The sequence below is a fragment of the Cricetulus griseus genome, chromosome 4 (assembly GCF_003668045.3).
Source record: "Cricetulus griseus strain 17A/GY chromosome 4, alternate assembly CriGri-PICRH-1.0, whole genome shotgun sequence".
Classification (NCBI taxonomy): domain Eukaryota; kingdom Metazoa; phylum Chordata; class Mammalia; order Rodentia; family Cricetidae; genus Cricetulus; species Cricetulus griseus.
Window position 1 is genome coordinate 156953611 of NC_048597.1, and position 20501 is coordinate 156974111.

The 20501-nt window shown below is 48.8% G+C and overlaps 1 protein-coding gene across 2 annotated transcripts; it reads right to left on the bottom strand.

Annotated features, from left to right (window-relative positions):
* Positions 1-7349: 7349 nt before the first annotated feature.
* Positions 7350-19790, bottom strand: Il10ra (interleukin 10 receptor subunit alpha). Of its 2 annotated transcripts, none has more exons than XM_035443553.1 (7): positions 19724-19790; positions 17801-17915; positions 17119-17303; positions 16152-16318; positions 14833-14983; positions 12142-12260; positions 7350-8261 (listed from the first exon to the last, which is right to left on the bottom strand). In XM_035443553.1, exons 1-7 carry the CDS (start codon positions 19788-19790, stop codon positions 7350-7352), a joined length of 1716 nt encoding a protein of 571 aa, XP_035299444.1. The 2 variants fall into 2 exon arrangements, with proteins under 2 accessions (XP_035299444.1, XP_027267814.1); XM_027412013.2 differs by having other exon boundaries at positions 17801-17921.
* Positions 19791-20501: the final 711 nt, after the last annotated feature.

Here is a 20501-nt window from a genome sequence, read left to right on the forward strand (position 1 = left end):
GCCAAGGCCATAGTGGACCCTGCCTTTCCCTCTCTCCTATACATCTCTAACCTCCTGTCTCTTGCAGAGCCATGGGATTGGCTTCCCCTCCCCAAAGCCTTGGGCAGGGTTTCTCAGGCACAAACAGGGGACTGCAGGGAGAAATGTGGTTGGGAAACGGAAGAAATCTCTCATCTTCTATTCTAAGCCCAGTCCTTCTCCTTATAGACTGTGGGCTGAGGCTCTCTGGGTGCCAGGGACCTTGTTTATGTAAGGTTGCCATTGGCCTTGAGAACTTTGAGGCTTCTTCTAACTGTGAGGCTATTTCCCAGTGGGTAACTTGGGTTCCACCATGGTGGCATGAGGATGGGGGAGAGGTGTATGGACACGTGTGTGTGTGTGTGTGTGTGTGTGTGTGTGTGTGTGTGTGTGTGTGCGCGCGTGCGTGCGTGCGTGCAGAATTGAGCAAGCCAGGAGGATCATGTCTAGTTGCCTGCCACAGTCTCTGGTAGGTACTCAGTGAATGTTTGCCCAAAGAGTAGGCCAATGCGTGCTGAATGTTTTCAGGCCCCTTTATCTTGACTCCTGGATGTTTTCTCCTGCCTTATGTCTCCTGTTTGGTCTGTGGTCCTAAGTCCTACAACACATAGGAACTTTGGGGGGAAGAAAGCAGGGAAGAGAATTATCATGGAATCATGTGACTAAGAGGAGAAGATGGGCAAACCTGAAACCAAGCTTCTGCTCAGAGTTACCCTTAGCGCACGCTCTCTGTCTCTTCTAGGTTCGGGCTAATGTCTTCCAAGCACCTGCTTTGCTCAGTCTTCCATGACCATCATGATCATCTCAATGCTTCTTGAACTGCTTTCACCTGCATTCAGATGCTTCTTTGACATGAATGGAAAAGTTCTACTCATTGATGCGTTCGTTCAGTCACCAAGAGTTTATTGAGTGCTCATTACTATGCACTACCATTGACTGGGTGTAGACGGCACAGAACAATCAAGTGGAGTTCCTGCTGTCAATGAGCTGGAATGAGCGCTGGCTAAAGGACCTTCTGTGAAAGCAGTGTGCCCAGAGACCTCATGAAAATAGTCAGCTTCAAGACTATTTCGTTTGACAGATCAGAAGACTGAGGTCCAGACAGACTCATTTGCAAAGAACAGATCATGCCTAGAATCTGGAGAAGCAGTCTTTCCACTCCCAGGGGGGATGACCTTGGGGCCTCTCCAGCCCAATAACCTTGCGGTGGTAGCTGGTTAGTCTTAGTGGACCTTGCTGTGGTAGCTGGTTAACCTGGGTTACAATGTGCTTGCCCTGCCTCCCCACACTCCACCCCATACCAGGGTCTACAGCACTGGCTCTATTACCTATCCTGATTCTTTGCTAGCTTTGAATCCTGGGCTCAGATCTTCTATGGCCTGTCACAGACTCCATGTCTGAGCCTTCCTCCCTCCATTTAGCATAGTTCATATATCACACACTTTCCCTTCTTTCCCGTGAGTCCAGCAGGAGTGCACCTAGCACTTACAAGGTATTTCACACCATTGCAGGTGCAGAGGGCACCAAGAGTGATACTTCACACTTCCCATTTCATTTTCATGGGATGCCCACATAGTGACAAGTTACATGTTGGAAGCACATGCAGAGTCTGAGGGGCGGGGGGGGGGGGGGGGGCGCTTTACAGAGGATACATGGGCAGCCTTGAAACTGCAAAGTGGAAGAAGAGCTTTTGGGGATGAGGAACTGGCATGAACAGAAGGCCAGAGGAATGCATAGTGTAGTTTGTAGGGGGAAGGCAGGTGGATATGAGGGCTGGAGGGGAGGAGCGGTGAGGACGTACAAGGAAAGAAATGAGAAGGGACAGGAGCCAGGAGGGCAGTTTTGAAGAACCTTCTGGGCAGAGTCTTTGAGTGTTGACTTACAAGTTGTCCAGTAGATTTCAAAGCTCAAATTTGCATTCTCAACCCCTCAGCACAGTCAAGAATAGGGAAGATTATTTAGTGGTAAGGGATGCTGGAGGCAAAAAAAAAAAAAAAAAAAAAAAAAAAGACCAGGAGGCTGTGGCAAATGGTCCCAGAGAGGGCTGAAGAAGACTCCAAATGGATAGGCATGGAAGAAGTAGGATGGGATAGCTGCAGGACCACCAAAGAGGCCAGGCTGAGGGGACATCTAATGATCACCTTATTCATTAGGCAAGATCTGCATGAGCCCCATGGCTGTGTGGCCGGGGTTGCTATTAAACATTATGAGAAACAGTAGAGGCAATCAGAATTAGGAAGAAAATGGTGGCTCCAATATGGAGACATAAAAGGGGCAAATCACGTCACCCCTCTAAAGGCATTGGAGAAACCAATGTGGATTGGACGTTGTGGAAGCAGGGTTTTTGGGGGCCCCATGAGTACATTTTTGGGGGAGTTGGGACAGGAGCTAAAGATGGGAGCTGTTGTGTTGAGGAGTTGTAAGTTCTGGCAGAGAGCCCATGCATGCTTCTTGCTTACTATGTATAGAGTGTAGTCTGTGAGTGGGGCTGCTCTTCTAAAGAGCTGATTATGAAGGGAAGGAGGAATGTCTATGCCTACACTTCCCTGCTCATGCCCACTCCAGAGCCCCTGGACTCTGCAGTCGAGTAACACTTGGCTGTTTTATCACTCCCGGTTATGGACTGTGGCTGTCTGAAGATCTCTGAGGCTCCTGGCTGGGGTCTGCATGTCAAGCTCTGGCATGGTTCTGGACACTGCAGGCCAATAGGATGGCTGCCTGCTCTTCCTAGAGATAATGAGTTGGGTGAATATCCCAAGTTTATGGCTGTAGATGGTCAGGAATCCTCTTCAGACCTGTCTTCTCATCTTTATGTCATGATGACAAGTCCACCCACGACTCAAGTCTCACAGAGAACACAGTGTACTTGCCTCAAAATCCCCAGCCCTAAGCTCTAACCCAGTGCCAGGCCCATCCTTAAATATCTTTCCTCTGCATGAAATACCACTATTGAGCCAAAGCTCAGCATCTCCCAGGTCCCCAACACCTCCGCCCCAGCTACACCATTGTTTCCCTTACATACCCACGTCAAGTGTTAACTCCACTTGAACTTGACTCTTTCTTTGTAGCCTGTTGTCCTGTCTTGCCTTCTTTAAAGTGTCCTTTGAATTTGTTCCTTCTTCTCTATTCCCATTCCCTTGCTCAATATATATGTATAAGCATTTATATGGACTGAACGTTGGTGTCCTCCCACCCCTCAGTGTTGACATCCTAACCCCTAATGTGATGATGGTGGGGCCTTTTGGAGGCTATTAGATGAGAGCCCCATGATGGAATTAGTGTCTTCATAAGAGGAAGAGACAAAAGATATCTTCCCATCATGGGTGTGATAGCTCCAAGTTACCTGCAGACAAGGAAAGGGCCCCTAGTGGGAGCTGGATGAGCTAGAACTGTGGCCCTCCACTCCCCAGCCACCAGCATGTGTCTAGCTAAAGCCCTGCTCCCTGTCGGTGTGCTCTCCGATTGCCAGAGCCAAGGCAGCTTCCCAACCTGCTTATCTACTTCCTGCCTCATCCCTAGTGCAGGATACTAGCTTCTTTCATGGCACTTGTTACAGACGGTGACACTTGTTAGTACTCAGTTGCTTGGTGTTCACCTTTATAAACCAGATACTCTGCTCCATGAAGCCAAGGCTGAAGATCACATCTGGCATGTGGTTGGTAACTGCTGAACGACTGAAATGCTAGGCTGGCGAGATAGGCCAGCTAAAATTAGATGGCTGGCTTTCAATAAAGGCCTCCCTGTTTTCTGCTCAGTTCTTCTTGTTGAATGAATTATGCTTTGGCCAGAGTCACCTTTTACAAACATGAATTTCATCCTACCCAGTCCTTCCTCATCAGTGTTTACAGGGTCCCAGCACCCTGTTTGGAGACTTATGGGAAATGCAGTAAAGTTCAGCTCACTCCAGCAGTGAGAGGTACCATGGGCCTTCTCATTAATAGTAATTCACTTAATTGTAAGTTGTGGGTTTGTTTCAAAAGAAACCCTCAAACCCATGAGCAGTGCAGGAAATGAGTGAGTCAGGCTTCTCAGTATCTGGTGTCCTATCGGAGGGGGTGATAGCATCGGTACCCTACCGGCTGCCTGGACATGCCCCAGGCAGGCAACAGCCCAAGCTCCCTTCTCTTCCCACGAGGGACTCTTGAGAATTTTCACCCTGTGAGGCAGGTGTTGTGTGGGCTCTGAGGGTGGCATCCAGCCTCTGAGTGTTCTGTAGGCTCTGTGTGTGTGACCTGACCTCTCAGAGGGCTGAAAGTTTTGCCATTGGGTATATGGGGAGGGGATAGAGGTATTGGGGGGGGGGAGAGCAAGGCAATTTCTCGACTATAGTTGTTTACAAATTTGGGAAAACACAGTTGACAGAATTTCCTCCTCTGTCAGTGTGAGCCCATTTCCCCTCTCGCTTTGCTAAGAGGAAGTTCCGTTAGCTCACAGAAACCCAGAACCACACATTCCTCAGCCTGGAAAAGCCCTTGAAGGAGGTGCTCAGCTGAAGATCAATTCGGCCTTCTGTTGGGGACTTTAATTTGAATTCCAGAGAAGCCTGAATGAAGTATTCTATTAGCACTGCCTGGAAGAGTCCTCTAGGCTCTCCACAAGCGATCTTCATTGAGGAACCAATGAACTCTCACTCCTTCTATCTACAGGTCTAGGCCTGGGACACTCACAGCCCATCTCCCTCCATTCTGTCCTGCAGGCCTGCTTCTCATTTTCTCTCCCAACCCAACTGAGCCTCCTGCTTTTGACAATGATAATTTCTCTTTTCTTTTCTCCGTCCATTGCTCAGGCTCCATCCCACCTGCCTCAGGGACTTTTTCCATGGGGAAGAAGCCATCCCCAACACCATTTCCAAGAAAGAATGGTCACTGTACTTCTGTTTTCAGTCTCAGCCAGAAGGTCCCCAGGGTGGAAGTATGCCCATGTCACACGCACACAGTGTGGTGCTGTTTAAGTTCTCTGCAGGGGAGGGGACTGGTAAATGGGGAAGGCACATGGGAGATAACTGGGAAGGGACAAGGTATCCCGGTGATCTCCTCAGACACATAGACACCTAGGACTCAGGGCCAGGGCCTAGATTTGCTGCATCTATACGGCTGAGTTCACTGAGATGTGCCAACCCACACACTGATTGTTGTGGAAAAAGACATTAGAACAGAACTTGGGAGGCTCCCAGCCTATGGGAACCACCAGGCGTGTCTTCAGGGTAAGGTAAGCAGGTAGAGTCTGCAGGTCTGGCTCACTCACTCCTGGGAGGGCCTTGTGAGTTCCAAACATTGGGGTACACCTTCTACCATTTAGTCTTCTGAAAGAACACCCCAGGCACCTCTCTTTCATTTTCACCTGTTTCTAAGAAAAACAGTCTATTTCTTTTCCTGGCCCTAATGGCCCTTGACAGCTGTTTACACATGGAATGCCAGATGTGGGGCACCACAGTCAGCTCTTGTCATCTGTGATCTCATTTCAACCTCATGACATCACCATAACAACTGTCACTTTCATGTCACCTTTGGGAAATCAGAAACTGTGAGAGAATATGTGCCTTTCCCAAAGTCACAGTTAATGTTGAAACTGAGTCTGTCGGTGTGGGCCCAAGTCCTCAGATGTATTTCCTTAAAGCACATCTCGTTTATAACCATCACCAATTATCCATAGTTACCATGAGAACTCTGATTGCTTTCACAAAATACCTATTTATTGGAATGAAAACACACACCACTCACTCGACATCCGGGTGTGGGGGTGTGGGGGGCTCCATGTCATCTTTTCAGCAGGACTCAAGTTTTACATACAGACAGGAAAACTGAGGCTCAAAGAGGAAATGTGACTTGCCCAAGGTCACACAGCTAGAAACAGTGCAGTCAAAACTAGACCTCCTGGGAGACCCTGAGCCCTGCACCTGTGCTATGCTGCCTCTTCAATAAATAAGTGATCAAAATAAATAAATAAAGGTTTCAAGGCAATCTCAAGGAGTCCTCCCAACTTCAGAAGGATTTCTGGTACCAGACTGGCATCACAACCTTCTTGGCAGTGTGGCAAGCTCATGGCTGGCTCTTCTGGGTCACACAGTCTGTTTTTGGAAAGCTTCGGAGAAACTTTCAGGGGATAGGCACTGTGAGGGGGTCAGCAGCCTTGTCCTTTCTCCCAGCATCCTTGCTTGGGGGCTGCACAAACTGCCTTTGTTTAAAGACAGGTCTCAAATGCAATATAGGGAAGCAGGGACCAGCTCTAAGCCCCAGTGACTAGCAGCTATCTTGGCACAAGGCCCTAGGCTCCGGCAAGATCTCTGAGACCTTGGCATGAGGCAGAAGCTACCTGTGGGCAGATGGCTTCCACAGTCTACCTCCTTCCAGCCCAGAGGTTGGCAAGACCAAAAATATCACCTTTGGGGCCAACTTGGCTAACATCCAGCATGAGAGACTTCCTAACGATTCATTCTTTATTTTAGTCCCCTGAAGAAGCTGCTGATCCAAGGTCACACAGCTGAACACAGAGATACCAATCAGGCACCCTGTTCTCTGCATCTGTAGTTAGAAATTAGCAGCAAATGCAGATATATAAGCCCTAAGGCTGGGCTAGCATCTATGCCCAAAGACCACCTAAAGGGCAGTGTGCTAACACAGATAATCATAATTTGTCTGACAGGTCAGCACAATGGTAAGCAGCAAGGAGCAATGGCTTGGCCACTGCAGATAACCCAGGGGGACACAGATGTTTGTCAAAAAGACGGAGATGTCTGCAGATGGATAGTTGAGACACCCCACAGGAGGTGCAGATTCTGTGTCTCAGTCCCTTTTGCCCCATGGTTCTGAATTAGCTGACTGATTATTCAGGGTAGCATGGACCTCAAGATCTCCCAGTGACAAGTACCCTGTCCAGTGCCTCTCTACATGACAACATTAAACCTGCATCCTGCTCTCTCCTTTCTCTCTTGGGCCCTCTCTGTACCCTGCAGGAGGTACTCCCACGCCTACATAGACATCCAGGCTGCTCTGACTTCAACCTGGCAATCTTAGCACACCCAGAAAACCCTGGGGTTCCTCCCAAACACAGGTCCTTCCAGTACAGGACCCAGCCCTGAGGAGTGAGGAGATCTCTGTGTACCTTGCTCAACTCTGTTGGAGTCTGCCGGGCTCCTCTCAACAGAACCAGACACAACCTCCCATGTACCAGACGCTTGCCCAGTATGATGGCCCTTTCCTGCCCTCTGGGACCTGGCTAGCTGGCCACGGAGGATCTGCAGAAAAGGCCCACACATTTCTTTGACTCCTGGGCCCTCCTGATGCAGGCAGGAGAGCAGGAATGGCTGGAATACAAAGAACCCTTAGCCTATGTCATTCCTCTATCTGCAGGCTGGAGATTAGAGGCAGGGTGGCCAGGTTAGAGTCAAAGCTAGTCAGGAGGCCACCAGGGGCTGCCCCATAGTCCAGAGGAGCAAGCTCATGGGTCAAATTCCAACTCTCTGTACTTAGGTCTTCACAGCTAACCACACCCAGGAGTGACCATTCTTCAGCCAGCTGACTCCATTGCATACTTGGGGTACCTGCTGGTGCTGGGGTCATCCCTTGAGACTCCTGTTTCAAATAACCTTTGGCAAGAGCTGGTGGAGGCCAAGCTAACTCGGCCTGCAGGCACACCCCGAGTTTAGGGTCAAAGCCATCTGTCAAGAGAATCTCTTTGTCCAAGGGTCCTGCTGGGTTTGCTGAATCTTCCTTCCATCTGGTCTGTTTCTGGTAGCCCTGGGATGTCACTGTGACTTGGTCTTTCTCCTCAGGGATTCCAGGTTCTAGAAGATGGACATGGCCCAAGGCAGGACCACTCTGTGTATTCTCAGGCTGCCCTGGAGAGCTCTGGACTGAGTTAATGTCACTGTCATCCTGGCCCTGACTGGTGTATCCAAACTGCTGCTTCCAGGTCTGCCCCGTGCTGGAGTGTAAGCTGGGTTCCTGCAGGCAGATCCCACTGTCTGTGTTGTCACCACAGCTGTCCTGTAGCTCAGGAGGCTCTCTCTTTCTCAGAGACCCTTGATTCTGGGGGTGGGAGCCAAGCAGGAGAAATTGGGACTCTTCAGTCTGCAGTGATGACTTGGCACTGCCCAAGCCACTGTCCATGCTGCCATGCAGGTCTGAGTCTCTCAGCTCTGGTGATACCTTCTGGAAGGCCTCCAAGTCCAAGGTGTGAACAGCATGGAGAGTTTCTGGACAGACAGGGTTGATGAGGAAGAAGTTGTGGGGCTTCTCAAAGACCTGGGAGGAGAGGCAGGGTGAGTGTGATGATTGCCATGGTCAGTGTGACTGTACTGAGAACCACCATGTGGTTCCATAAAGTCTGTCTGTAAGGGTGTTTTGCCAAAGGTTAAACTGAACTTGGAAGACTTACCCTGAATATGACACTATCCCGGGGGCTGGAGTCCTGGGATGAATAAAGACGAGAACGTGAGCGTTCACCTCTCTGTTTCCTGACTGTAGGGACTCGACCAGCTGCCTCACGCTCTTTCCCTCCACCCTCAAACCATGAGCCAAAACAAACTCTTCCTTCCTCAAGTTGCTTTTGCCAGGCACAGGCTTTTGTCACAGCAATGAGACTAATACAGTGAGAGAGGTGAGGCGCTGTGGGGGAGGTGTAGATTGGGTGCAGAGCCTGCTGCCCCCCAGCTTCATAATGTCATTAGAACTTTCTCCCAAGGGTACTTCATGGTACATGCCCAGGCAGGTACATAGGAAGCTAGTGTTCCCAGGGCCAGATTTCATGGGGCCTCGCTGAGACTGGAGAAAGCTCTCAGATGCTCCCCTCATGAATCTCTGTGACCTGGATGAGGCTTGAAAAGCCAGGCCCATACTGAAGTGTATTTCAAACTATTTTGACAATGACCCCAGGTAAGAAATAGATGCTAAGTAAGCACCTGTGTGTGTAGCTCATGGAAGTCACAGAAGCTAGTCACAGGGAGTAAATATCTATGTGCCATACCCACCCCACCCCATCCCATCCCACCCCATCTTTCTGTCCTGTCATCCTTTGAATTTTTGCAGCTTGCAGCCAAGGGTTTGTGCTCCTTAGATGCTAAAGGTCTTGGGGGAAGTCACTTAGCGCTTGTCAGCTTGTTCTCTACTCTATCCATAGTGGTGTCCTTGCTGTCCTCAACATGGCAAGAGTAGCTGTCACAGGACCTTTGCACATGGCGACCACCACTCTGCTAGGAATACTCTTAGCACTCCATATGTCTGTCGCCTCCTCCTTGTTTAGCTCAGACACTGCCTCTTCTGAGAGACTTTGCAAGCAGCCAGGCCAAATCAGTGCAGCAGCCATATTCTCCTTGTTTCCTTCCTTATTTCTTCCTAAACTTCCTATATGTGCTGGCTGGTTTTATGTCAACTTGACACACAAACTACAGTTATCTGAAAGGAGGGAACTTTATTTTTTTATATTTATTTATTTATTTATTTTGGTTTTTCGAGACAGGGTTTCTCTGTGTAGCTTTGGAGCCTATCCTGGCACTCACTCTGGAGACCAGGCTGGCCTCGAATTCACAGAGATCCGCCTGCCTCTGCCTCCTGAGTGCTGGGATTAAAGGCATGTGCCACCAACGCCTGGCCAGGAGGGAACTTTAATAGAGAAAATGCCTCAACAAGATCAGGCTGCAAGATATTTTCTTCATTAGCTATTGATGGGGGAGGGCTCAGTCCATTGTGGGTGGTACCATCCCTGGGCCCTTGGTGGTCCTGGGTACTATAAGAAAGCCGGCTGAGCAAGCCGTGGGGAGTAATCCAGCAAACTGTGTTTCTCCATGGCCTCTGCATCAGTTCCTGCCTCCAGGATCCTGCTCTGTTTGAGTCCTGTCCTGACTTCCTTTGATGATGAACAGCAATATGTAAGAATAGGCCAAATGAACCTTTCCTTCCCAACTTGTTTTTTGGTCATGGCATTTTACTGCAGTGACAGAAACTCTAATTAAGACACTACAAAATGAACTCTAGAGACAGTAACCATCCAGTCTTATTCTTCACTCTAAGAGCCTAAGCTGAGCTGGAACTAGTCAGGTTTGTTGACTGACGTACCGACTGACTCTGCTACAACCCTGCCCTCAAATCCTTGACACTTCATGACTTCAGTGCAATTCCTCCTGGTTGTGTCCCTATTACTATGTCCACTATGACCAACTAGGCCCACAGTGTCCACAGTGATTAGTGGTGAAGGATGTATCTTTTAGCAGCTTGCCACTGAGCCGATATCCTTTTTCTAAGCTTTAGTTTCTCATCCATAGATGGAATTCATGGCAGTGTGTGCCTTCTCATGGTGAAGCATGTACAGTGCTTGGACCATTCAGGTTACATAGAAGATGCTCAACAAATATATGCTGAGTGGAACTGTACTCCTTGGCAATTCTATAGGAGTATCATTACCCCTATGTTCTAGAGAGACATAGCTCAGAGGCATTAGATGATATGCCTGGAGTCACCAGCAACAAAGTACTAAACTGGAGTTATACCCAGCTATCTGGATTTGAGATCCCCAGCTTGCTTAATAGAACTGACTTCAATGACCTGGTGGATGCTCAGTTCAAATCAGCAGATGGTTCAGAGTAAATTCAGGAATGTGCCAGGACTCTCTCACACAAGTTACCCCCACGGACAGGAGCAACTGTTAAGTGGAACTGGGCTGTTTAAATCCTAGGAGAAAAGCTCTGAAGGGAACAGCAAAGCTGTGACTCACAGGTTCATAAGAAATCAACAAGCAGCTGCCTGTCATTTCTGGGGAGTTGGTAATCTCTAATCTCTTCCAATTTCATGGTTTTACAGTAAAGTTAGCCTTTCACACCTGGCTGGCAATGGCTGGCATCAAGTCCTGGGAACCCCTCGAGGCCACATTAGTCAGTTTCCTCCCTGGCAATACTTGTCATCAGGGTGGATGCTCTGTAGCTAGCTCAAACACCATTTCACTCATTCCTGAGCCTCTCCAGGCACAGGGTTATCCTCTCCCACATCCTGAATCACACTTTCCCCAGCGCCAGGCTCAGTACTATGGTTTATTCATCCCTGGGCCACCAGCACCCAGACTCCTGGCCCTGCACAGAGTATGAGCTAAAGTGCCGGTGGAACAGGCTGAGGGATATGTATCTGGGGAACTGAATTTCCCAGGAGCACAGAGCAAGATGATGAGCACAAACTTCAGCTATACAGGAAGAACTAGTAAATACTTGAGAGCTGTAAGGGCTGGCTCCCCCATCTCTTCCTTATACTTCTTTACCAGTTGTCACTGACCTGAGAACAGACTCTCGTCTAGACAAAGACTCTGATTAGGTCACGCCATCCCATCCTTACACACACATACATTTCTCTCCTCTCCTCTCCTCTCCTCTCCTCTCCTCTCCTCTCCTCTCCTCTCCTCTCCTCTCCTCTCCTCTCCTCTCCTCTCCTCTCCTCTCTCCTCTCCTCTCTCTGTGTGTATATGTGTGTTTGTGTGTGTCTCCTTATCATTCCTAGCTACTCCAGGACTCCTCTATAGGTTATATATGGTCTGCACCCATCTATCATGCCTTAATAGTGTTTATATTATCCAAGGCCCAGGGACTGTGGCTAGACACTTCTGACACAGCCTGAGACCAGGCCAGGGACAAGTAGAGATCTGAGGACTACTACTCAATCTTGTGCGATGGCTTCTGGAGGCTGGCTTGCCACACATGCCTCCATCTGAGAGGGGAAAGAGGTCTTGGCTTCCCCTCAAGCCCTTTCCTCTCTGGGTCAGCTCTCTACTCTGCTCTCTCCCCGCTGGAACTACTCTAGTCCTGCTTTTTGTCCCTCAGCAGCACCAGGAAAGGTTGATGCAAAACCTCCCCTACAATTCCTCCCACCCATGTGACCCTATGAGGGCAAGTAACCTATCTGTCCTCACTGGTAAAATGAGGATAAAGCCAGGACCAGTTCATGATGCCCAGTGGCTGCTCCACAAGCCATCGTGTAGATGACAAAACTGTGCTGATTCAGTGTGTGTACACCTGCGTGTACATGCGGTCTCTGGGCTACTCAGAGGCACTGTTCTCCATACTGGGTTTAGTGTTTGCTTGCCCTCCACAGTGCTGAATGAGGGTACCCGGATCACACAGGAACATAGGAAGGACAGAGCACTCACCAGGACTGCCGGCAACTTCCTCGGGCGCCGAATGTAGTGCTGGAGAGCCAGGCAGATCAGGGCTCCGCAGAGTATCAGGATAGAAGTGAAGAGAATGCTGAGGTTGGTCAAGGTGAAATCTGCAGACCCAGAAAGATGTGTTTGTGGCATATAAGGTACAGTCCCCAGAGACCCCTTGGCTATGATTAGAACATACTCAGTGAATGGTCCTAGATCATCCCCATGGGCAATTGGTGGGTCACAGCCCTAGAGGTATCTAGGTTCCCAGAAATGATGGTTCAGTTGTCACCAGTCCCTTCAGTAACACATTGGCTCTGCCTCTAGCCAATTACCATGATGGCCAATGAAGCACCAAGGCAGGATGAAACAGTAGGCAAGAGTGCAGACTGGATTCAAAATACCAGCTGTACCTCTTACTAGCTGTGGACTGTGGACAAAATAATGAATCCATCCGAGTCCTACTGTCTATGTAAACAGCAGGGAAAGTTATAGTACTGCCTCAAGATGGTTGTCAAACATCTCACCTGTGTTTCCCGACCCTGCAGCTATCTTAGGAGGTCAATGCCAGCATCACCCCATTTTACATATTGAGATCCCAAGGCCTAGAGACACCAAGTAACTTGTCCACAGTCACATGGAAGCAACAAAGCTGAGATTCAAACAAACCTTTTGCATATAAGGATGATGAAAATACCAGCAGCACTCAAAGCGGAGCCATACACTTGGTGATTTATTCTATAGTGGGACTTTCATGACAATGGGCTGCATTGAAACTTATTACAAATCCGTGAAGAGTCCCTTTCATGTTTGCTGGATGGGACACTCCCAGGGCATACACTGGGTACAGTGTGGATGCTTAAATTAGCTGTCATGACTTGCTAGTTATGGATCCCTTAGGGCAGTCAGCAGAGCTGGGTGGTGGCGCACGCCTTTAATCCCAGCACTCGGGAGGCAGAGGCAGGCGGATCTTTGTGAGTTTGAGACCAGTCTGGTCTACAACAAAGGCTAGTTCCAGGACAGCCTCCAAACCCTGTCTCAAAAAGTCAAAACACAAAAAACCAAACCAAACCAAAAAACCAACCAACCAAACAAACAAAACAAAAACCGGGGTGGGGGCTGGAGGGCACTGACTGTTCTTCCAGTAAGGTTCCCACGGGTGATGCACAGCTTCTACACCCGATAGCCCATCCTGGGAAAGGGTCCCGGGCACTGTCTGAGGGCCTGGAACAGGTTTCTGCTGACTGCAGCAGCTATGTCAAGAAGCCAGCTCAGCATTGCTTCTTCTGGGATACTCAGGGCAGGGAGGAGCCCTTCCCACAAGGGCCCTGAGGAGGAATAGCCTGAATAGGACCAAATAGGAACTAGTACACCTCCAGAAGAGAACTGGAGAGGTCCCTGGGAAGTTCAGCTGCGCTCAGGTGGAAGGACCCCAATGTCACCTCCTGGCAGGAATGAAGATATTCTGAACAGATTCTCAATCCTCCCCCCACACCACACCTTTTAAATAGCTATCTAAGTATAGAAATAGTAGGCTTTTCCTAAGAGTCTCATGTTGGGAGAAGAAGGCCAGAGCCTGGTACCAGTCAAGGGAGCTTGTCTCCTGGAGATTTCACACAGGTCTGACAACGGACCAACAGGAGAGACTGAGGCTGAGATGATGGCGGCTAGCGCCATGCTGGGTGGGGCCACACACTGTGACCTGGCTTGCTTAGTTCTGCACCTCCCCCAGTACTCTATTTAAATCATGTTAATTTTCATGCCCTTAATACCCTGGAGAATCAGTTTTCAGGGTCAGCAGTCTCTCATCCCCATCTGTGGCCACATTGGATAAATTTCCCTTTTTTGCCTTCCATTCTGAGTCTTTGATTAAACTACTGAGGATGAGTGGCTGATCTTGTTGGGGTGCTGTTGGGCCAGGCACTTCTGGCACATTTTGGATGATAGCACACACAGTAAGTCATTATGGTCAGAAAGAAAAGATTGAATAATCCCTCCTAGCTGCTGCAATTATGCTATTCTGGAGGGTTTTCTTTTTTTAATTGTCCCACTTTGGCCATGATCATCTGCGTCTTAATCTGGACCTTGGTTTGGATTCTTAAGAAAGTTTAGACCCTTGGTAAATTTCTCCTGCATTGCTGAAACTTGGGCTTTGATTTCCTATTGATTAAGGGGTCCTTTGAGCTTTGAGAGCTGTGTGTGTGTGTATGTGTGTGGTTTTGTGTGTAGAATGGTGTTATGGTGTTATGGTGTTACGTGTTTGTGACTGGCTTTGTGTTTTGGAGTTCTTTTGAATTGTTACAGTTCTGTTGAACTATTTTGGGCTTCATGCCATTTGTACAACAAGTCTTAAACTAGTTAGATAACAGAAACTGCCAGGACTCGGTTGAGCCGTTGGGGTTCTCTTTTGAATGTATATATGTACAGGAGACAGAGAAACAAGCATGCTTCAATGTCATTGTGAATGGCATAACCATAAAGTGTTCAGATTTTATTATCTTGTTATCTCTTATGATAATTACTTAAAAAAAGAAAGAAAACCAGGATGATCCTAAGCAGGATGGGGCAACTTCTCCCATGGGTTTGGTGAAGAATGATGGCTCTGTGTAGAAGCTCTGGGCCTAGTACGGGCACCAGCAACTCTGAGCATGGCTTTCTGTGTTCTGGACAGTCGTTGCTGTCTGGGCTACTCACATTGCTCTGTGATACGCAAACACTGCTCCTTTGACCATTCTCCGTTGTTATTTCGGGTTTCCACCAAGGGATACACCCTGATACAAAACTCTCCCATCTCTCTGGGGACTTTGAGGGTGAAGTTCTCATGTTTCACTGTCATGGTTGTATTCTGAAATGGAAACAAGAACAATAATAAATTGCATGGTACACAGAAGCTGATAGTGGGGGGGCATAGTTTTGGTTTTCTGCTGGAGATGAGCCCAGGGCTTTGAGATGCTAGACAAGGAAGTGTTGTTGCTAGGTGAGGCAGCCCTGGGGCAGTGGGTGCTCTGGAGGATACTCTGCTTAGCATCTTCAGTCATCTTTTACTAAGATAACCAATTCAGTGATAGTCAGTGCAGCCCATCATCTCTGTAACTATCCAATTTTGCTCTAATCTTTGTGTGTGTGTGTGTGTGTGTGTGTGTGTGAGAGAGAGAGAGAGAGAGAGAGAGAGAGAGAGAGAGAGAGAGATGTGTATTACATATACATGTATGAGTGCATTTGTGTGTGTGTGTGTGAGAGAGATGTGTATTACATATACATGTATGAGTGTATTTGTGTGTGTGTGTATGTGCGCGCGCGCGTGTGTCTGTGTGTGTGTGTGTGTGTGTGTGTGTGTGTGTGTGTGAGAGAGAGAGAGAGAGAGAGAGAGAGAGAGAGAGAGAGAGAGGTATTACATATACATGCATGAGTACATTTGTGTGTGTGAGAGTGCAGTGTGTGTGCACATGTGTGGAAGACAGAGAACAATCAGATATCAGTCTTTATCTTCCACTTTGTTTGAGGCAAGGTCTTATTGTTGCCTGCCACTAGGTACTTCAGCCTAGCTGGTCTATTGCTTCCTTGGAGTCTCCAGTTTCCAGCTTCCATCTTACTGTAGGAGCAATGGATTACAAACATGTGCTACTGAGTCTAGCTTTATGTGGGTTGTGGGCATTTGAACTCAGATCCTCATGCTTGTACACAGAAAGCCCACTACTTTTGTTTTAATAGGGCAAAGGGCATCTTTTATAGAAGTGGAAGCTCTTCACAGAAAGAACTAGAAACAACTCAGGTAAGAGTGTCTGATGGATTCCAGGCTGCAGGGGTTGGGTTCTAGTACATCTTGGTGCTTCATTTCCTTATCTACAAGCTTGGAAGAAAATACTCAAGAGTAGCTTGCCTTGTGCACTGCTGGTGGTATGTCTGAATATGTCAGTTCCGTCCTGGCTCCCCATAACCTTTTTTCCCGGTGGGATATGACAGTGATTCCAATCTAGGTAGCCCTGGCCTGGTGGCCTTGGGGAACCTCATACCTTTTCCTCCTGAAACTTTCGAATGGAGATCTTATATTTTCGGAAATTCTGGAAGATCTGTTCATACTCATCACCCGCAGGGACTATCTGGGGTCTGGGGGGATGGATTGTCCCAAAGACGTAGCCGTTGATCACCTCCAGTGTCACACTACCGACCGTCAGAATCACTGAGAGGAGAGGGGCAGAGGCATGAGGCTGAGGACTAGGGATGGCATCCATAGCCTGACTCCAGGGTCAAACTTTACCCAACCTAAAACCTAGGCCTTGGGTTTACAACTCTACCCCACATAAGAACTCTTAGGGAATTCGTTACAGATGTTATGGGTTTTCTAGCACCTGACTTTCTCAGCCTGGGCCTGGGAAATACCAATTTTAAAGCTACTCCCTGGGATATGATTTCTCCAGGCAGCTGAGGCCTAGCATATAAGCTTACATTTGGGAATCAGTGACCTTCCTAGTGTCACTTCCAGCTCTGAATCCTACGGAACAAGCCCACCTTGTACCCAGGCCCTGTGAAAGCCCAGTGTGAATAGAATTCCATCATGGCCAAGGTTAACTCCCTTGGAACTCCTCAGGAATTATCTGGATTTTTTTTTTCTTCAGTATGTCTTCTAGCTTCAAAGGCAAGACCTGGGAGATTCACCCTTATGAGGGACCAGGCCTTATTTGAATTCCGCCTCTACCTGCTTAGGGTTCAGTGCCTCTCCCTAAACTCTACAAATTCATAGCAATGGCTCTTGTGACACAGACATGCCAATCACCCCAAGACCTCTCTTATGGAGGATAAACAATGTCAGGCCATTTTAAAATCTCAGTCAGCTTCAAATATGCTGAGGCAACCAGCTCCCTGGCGGGGAAGCCTGGTGATGTGAAAAGCTGTAAGAACAGACAGAAAAGCCCTAGGCTGGAGTTCCTGGCTGGTAGGGTCCCAGAAGGCCATGTTCTAGGTCTAGGAGAGGCAAAGCACCTTCATCCACTGTGAAGCGTGTCTCAGTGGTGGTCCAGTTGGAGTACTGGTTGTGGTCTACTGCCCGTACTCTGGCCCGATAGCCACGACTGCGGTATAGATCCAGTGTAAACTTGGTGACATCACAGGACAATACCTGGGCCTTTCTACAGCTGTGGATGTCTTTCCAGATTGTGCTTCCGTACCTGAGGAGATACCAGGGCAGCACTGGAGAAGCAGCTCGTACCCAAACCTCTCTCCTTTAAGAGGAAAGGAAAAGGCCAGGGTAGAACATTCCCATAATGGCAGAAAAACGAGCATCCCTCAGGGTCCTAGTCCCAGGCAGCTAATCACAAGACTCTCCCTCTTTCTTGGCCAACGTCCCTGTTGACATCCATGGTCCAGAAGGCTCCTGGGTGGGAATCTAAGTAGCTCATTACTTTACAAGAATGGGTTAATCCACTCTGGAGCCTCCAGCTTCCTTTCTTCTAGTTACATTTGTGAATCCCAGAATTCTAGGAAGCCCTCAGAGCCAACAGCTGTCCACCTTAGGGATCCCAGCACACGGATCAACTCATATGACTCTCAAGCAAGATCACATGTGTCAATGATATGGTCTCATTTCAATAGCAAAGCAGCTACCTAGCCCCTCCCCTACTCATTCTGCCCCCCCTCCACCCCTGTGCCTTGCTGCTTTCCTTACTTCTTGAGTGACACTTCGTAGTAGGTACTCTCAGACTGATTTGGGATGCTTTTCCAGCACAGGATGTGTTGGAAAAATCTGGCTTCAAACCACACGGCAAAAGGGCTGGGCAACTCTGTCCCTAGAGGGAAAAGAATGTCCACATTGGAGAAAGCAAGTCATACCATGGGAATAGGACGAGGGTGGTGACAGAGGGAAGGATTAAAATTCACATACTAGGTACTATGTTCCCTTTAGTGATCACAGAAGCTCTGGGTTCTAGACACATGGAAAATTTACAAAAGAAGAAACAAAAGCCTAGAGAGTCAAATGATTGTGCAAGGCCAGGGGAGTTAGGTGGGGACCTATATCCAGGATGTGTTTAATTCCAAGCGGAGTATTCTGTCTTTCTATTCCTGTGCTGTGCAGGATCAGAAACCTCCTGAGGGGCTGACAAGGGCAGCTTGAGTCAGAAACATTCCAGGAAGATGGCCAGGAGTGAGGAGTATGTGTGTGAGCCGTGAGCTCTCAGATGAGCCAGTCCCTGGCTTTGTTCTAGTGTCATCCCAAGACTAAGTTCTCATCCCAGCCCTGTCCCAAAGCCGTGGACCCTGGCATTTTCTGGATATGCAGACACCCTGCTTGTTGACACCACTGTGCTTTCCAACACAGAAGACATCTTGGGATCTGGGCTTAGGGCTTTCCCCATTCCCTAGTTTCTAGCTGATGCCTAGGTGAGTCTGGAAGCAGAGACAGAATGAGTAAGTCAACTGTGTCTCCAGGCCTCCTCACAGAAGTCTTTAAGGCAAGAAACTCAGTAGTGAACCATCTACATCCCCCCAATCCCTCAGCCCCAACACAACATTATCTAAAGAGTTCAGTGCAGAAGCCTGGCACTATCATTTTGCCAATATGACGACCCTGGGCAAACCTCTGTCTTTTTTGTAACAACACAATGAACATTCTTGCTTGAATTCTGCTGGTGAATTTTGCTATTTGAATTCTGCAGCTTAAGAGTGTGCTAGGCCAATAGCCCTTGTTCCTCTCCAGCTTCTTGACTTCTTAAGATGTCTTCTCTTGAAGACAGGTCTCCACCCACTTCCCTTATTCTCAAAAATATCAGCTCACCAGTCATGTTTCTTTTTGAGTGACTCTGTCATTCTCAGAAAATACACTTGTCCCTGCCCCCTTGGCTTTCTTCCATGCACTGTTTGTATCTCAAGACTGTGTTTCAGTTGCAAAACTCCGAGAGAGTGATTGAAAAACTCAGGCCATGTTTGTGGTGTTTGGGCTGGCTGCACATCCCCAGCGAGGCTGTAAATCACATGACTGGCTGTGTGGGTTTTACTTCGAATTTTGGAGTCCTGTGGAAGTGTTTTGGGTCTCCAGTCTTCTTGCCTCTATGCCACTTAGTCCCTCTAACTCTCCACCTTTCCATCTCTTCTGGGCTACTGGAACCTAGCCTGAGCTGAGGGTAGGTAAAGTGGGAGAGAGGGCAGGTGGCTGCCAGAATGAACTGAGAGCTTAAGACTACCTGAGATGGTCGCCGGGATGGGGCATGGGGTGGGGGAGGAAGGGGAGGGATAGGTGTGGCATGATAGGGTTCTGGGAGAGAAGCCTATGTGTTTCAGCAAGACCCATGGAAGAGTCCGAGCTCTTCCAGAAAAGCAAAGGCTAAAGTTATGGTTTGCTGTGAGGTGAATGAGTGATGGGTTTGGGAACCAGGGTACGGGATGGGAACTATAGACCTGACACATCCTTCGATGGCCACTCCCGAACAGCCACGGATAATCTTAGCCTCCTCCACTTACACAACACGTGAGCCCGAGACCCAGTTTTGCAAGCGCAAAGGAGCAGGAGCTGGGAACCGCGGAGGTCCGGAGAGGGCCATCCAAGCCGATTCTCCGCGAAGTAACGAAACAGGGCGAGCGCTGGGGAGCCTACCTTGTGCGCGGAAATCCTGGCTCAGGCTGGCGAGAGCGGCTAGGAGCAGGAGCAAACGCGACAGCATCCTGGGCGCACAGCGGCATCGTCCGCAGGAGCCGGCCTTTTCGCCGCCGGCCGCGGTGGGTGGGGAGCATTGAAGACTGTCGCTGGGTTCGCCCCGCCCGCAGGATCGCCGCCATAAGCCCCGCCCTCATTCCGCGGAGTTTGGAAACTTCAATAGGCTAGGTCTAGTCTTTGTCTTAAGGTGAAAGTGCAACTGAGTGAGGCCTTCTGCTTGCTTGGCTCCCAACACCATCGGGGGCAGCCTGGCTCTCTCTCTCTCTCTCTCTCTCTCTCTCTCTCTCTCTCTCTCTCTCTCTCTCTCTCTCTCTCTCTCTCTCTCTCTCTCTGTGTGTGTGTGTGTGTGTGTTGTTTGTTGAGAGTAAGCATATTTTATCTGTGGATGGGAGCAGAGCTGTAGAGGCCAATGATGCCAGGAATTGGCTCACTGTGCCAGGCCTAAAAGCACAGGTGTGCAAGGGCACTTGTGTGAGTACTGTTGTTGCCCTGGGACCTCCCTGCGGGACTCTCTGCTAAACCAGCAGCGAGAGACTGTCCCCTACCTGACTTGACTTCGTACTTTTGGTGGGAGTTCACACCTGGTATCACTCAAGTGTCTCTTCAGTGGCCAAGAACTCTGTCTCCTTCCAGTTTTACCAAAGATGTTATTGTGTGAGAGACCAAGCTTTGTCCACTCACTTATTGGCAGGTGGCCCTGCTGCTATGTGAGTGTGGC

Excerpts from the sequence above, each read along its gene's own strand:
- Il10ra (XM_027412013.2), bottom strand. The coding sequence starts at position 19,790 with ATGCTGTCGCGTTTGCTCCTGCTCCTAGCCGCTCTCGCCAGCCTGAGC. Across the intron at positions 17,922-19,723 it reads CCAGGATTTCCGCGCACAAG|GGACAGAGTTGCCCAGCCCT; the intron begins GTAGGCTCCCCA and ends TTTTCCCTCTAG. Across the intron at positions 16,319-17,118 it reads ACGCTTCACAGTGGATGAAG|TGATTCTGACGGTCGGTAGT; the intron begins GTGCTTTGCCTC and ends CTCTCCTCTCAG.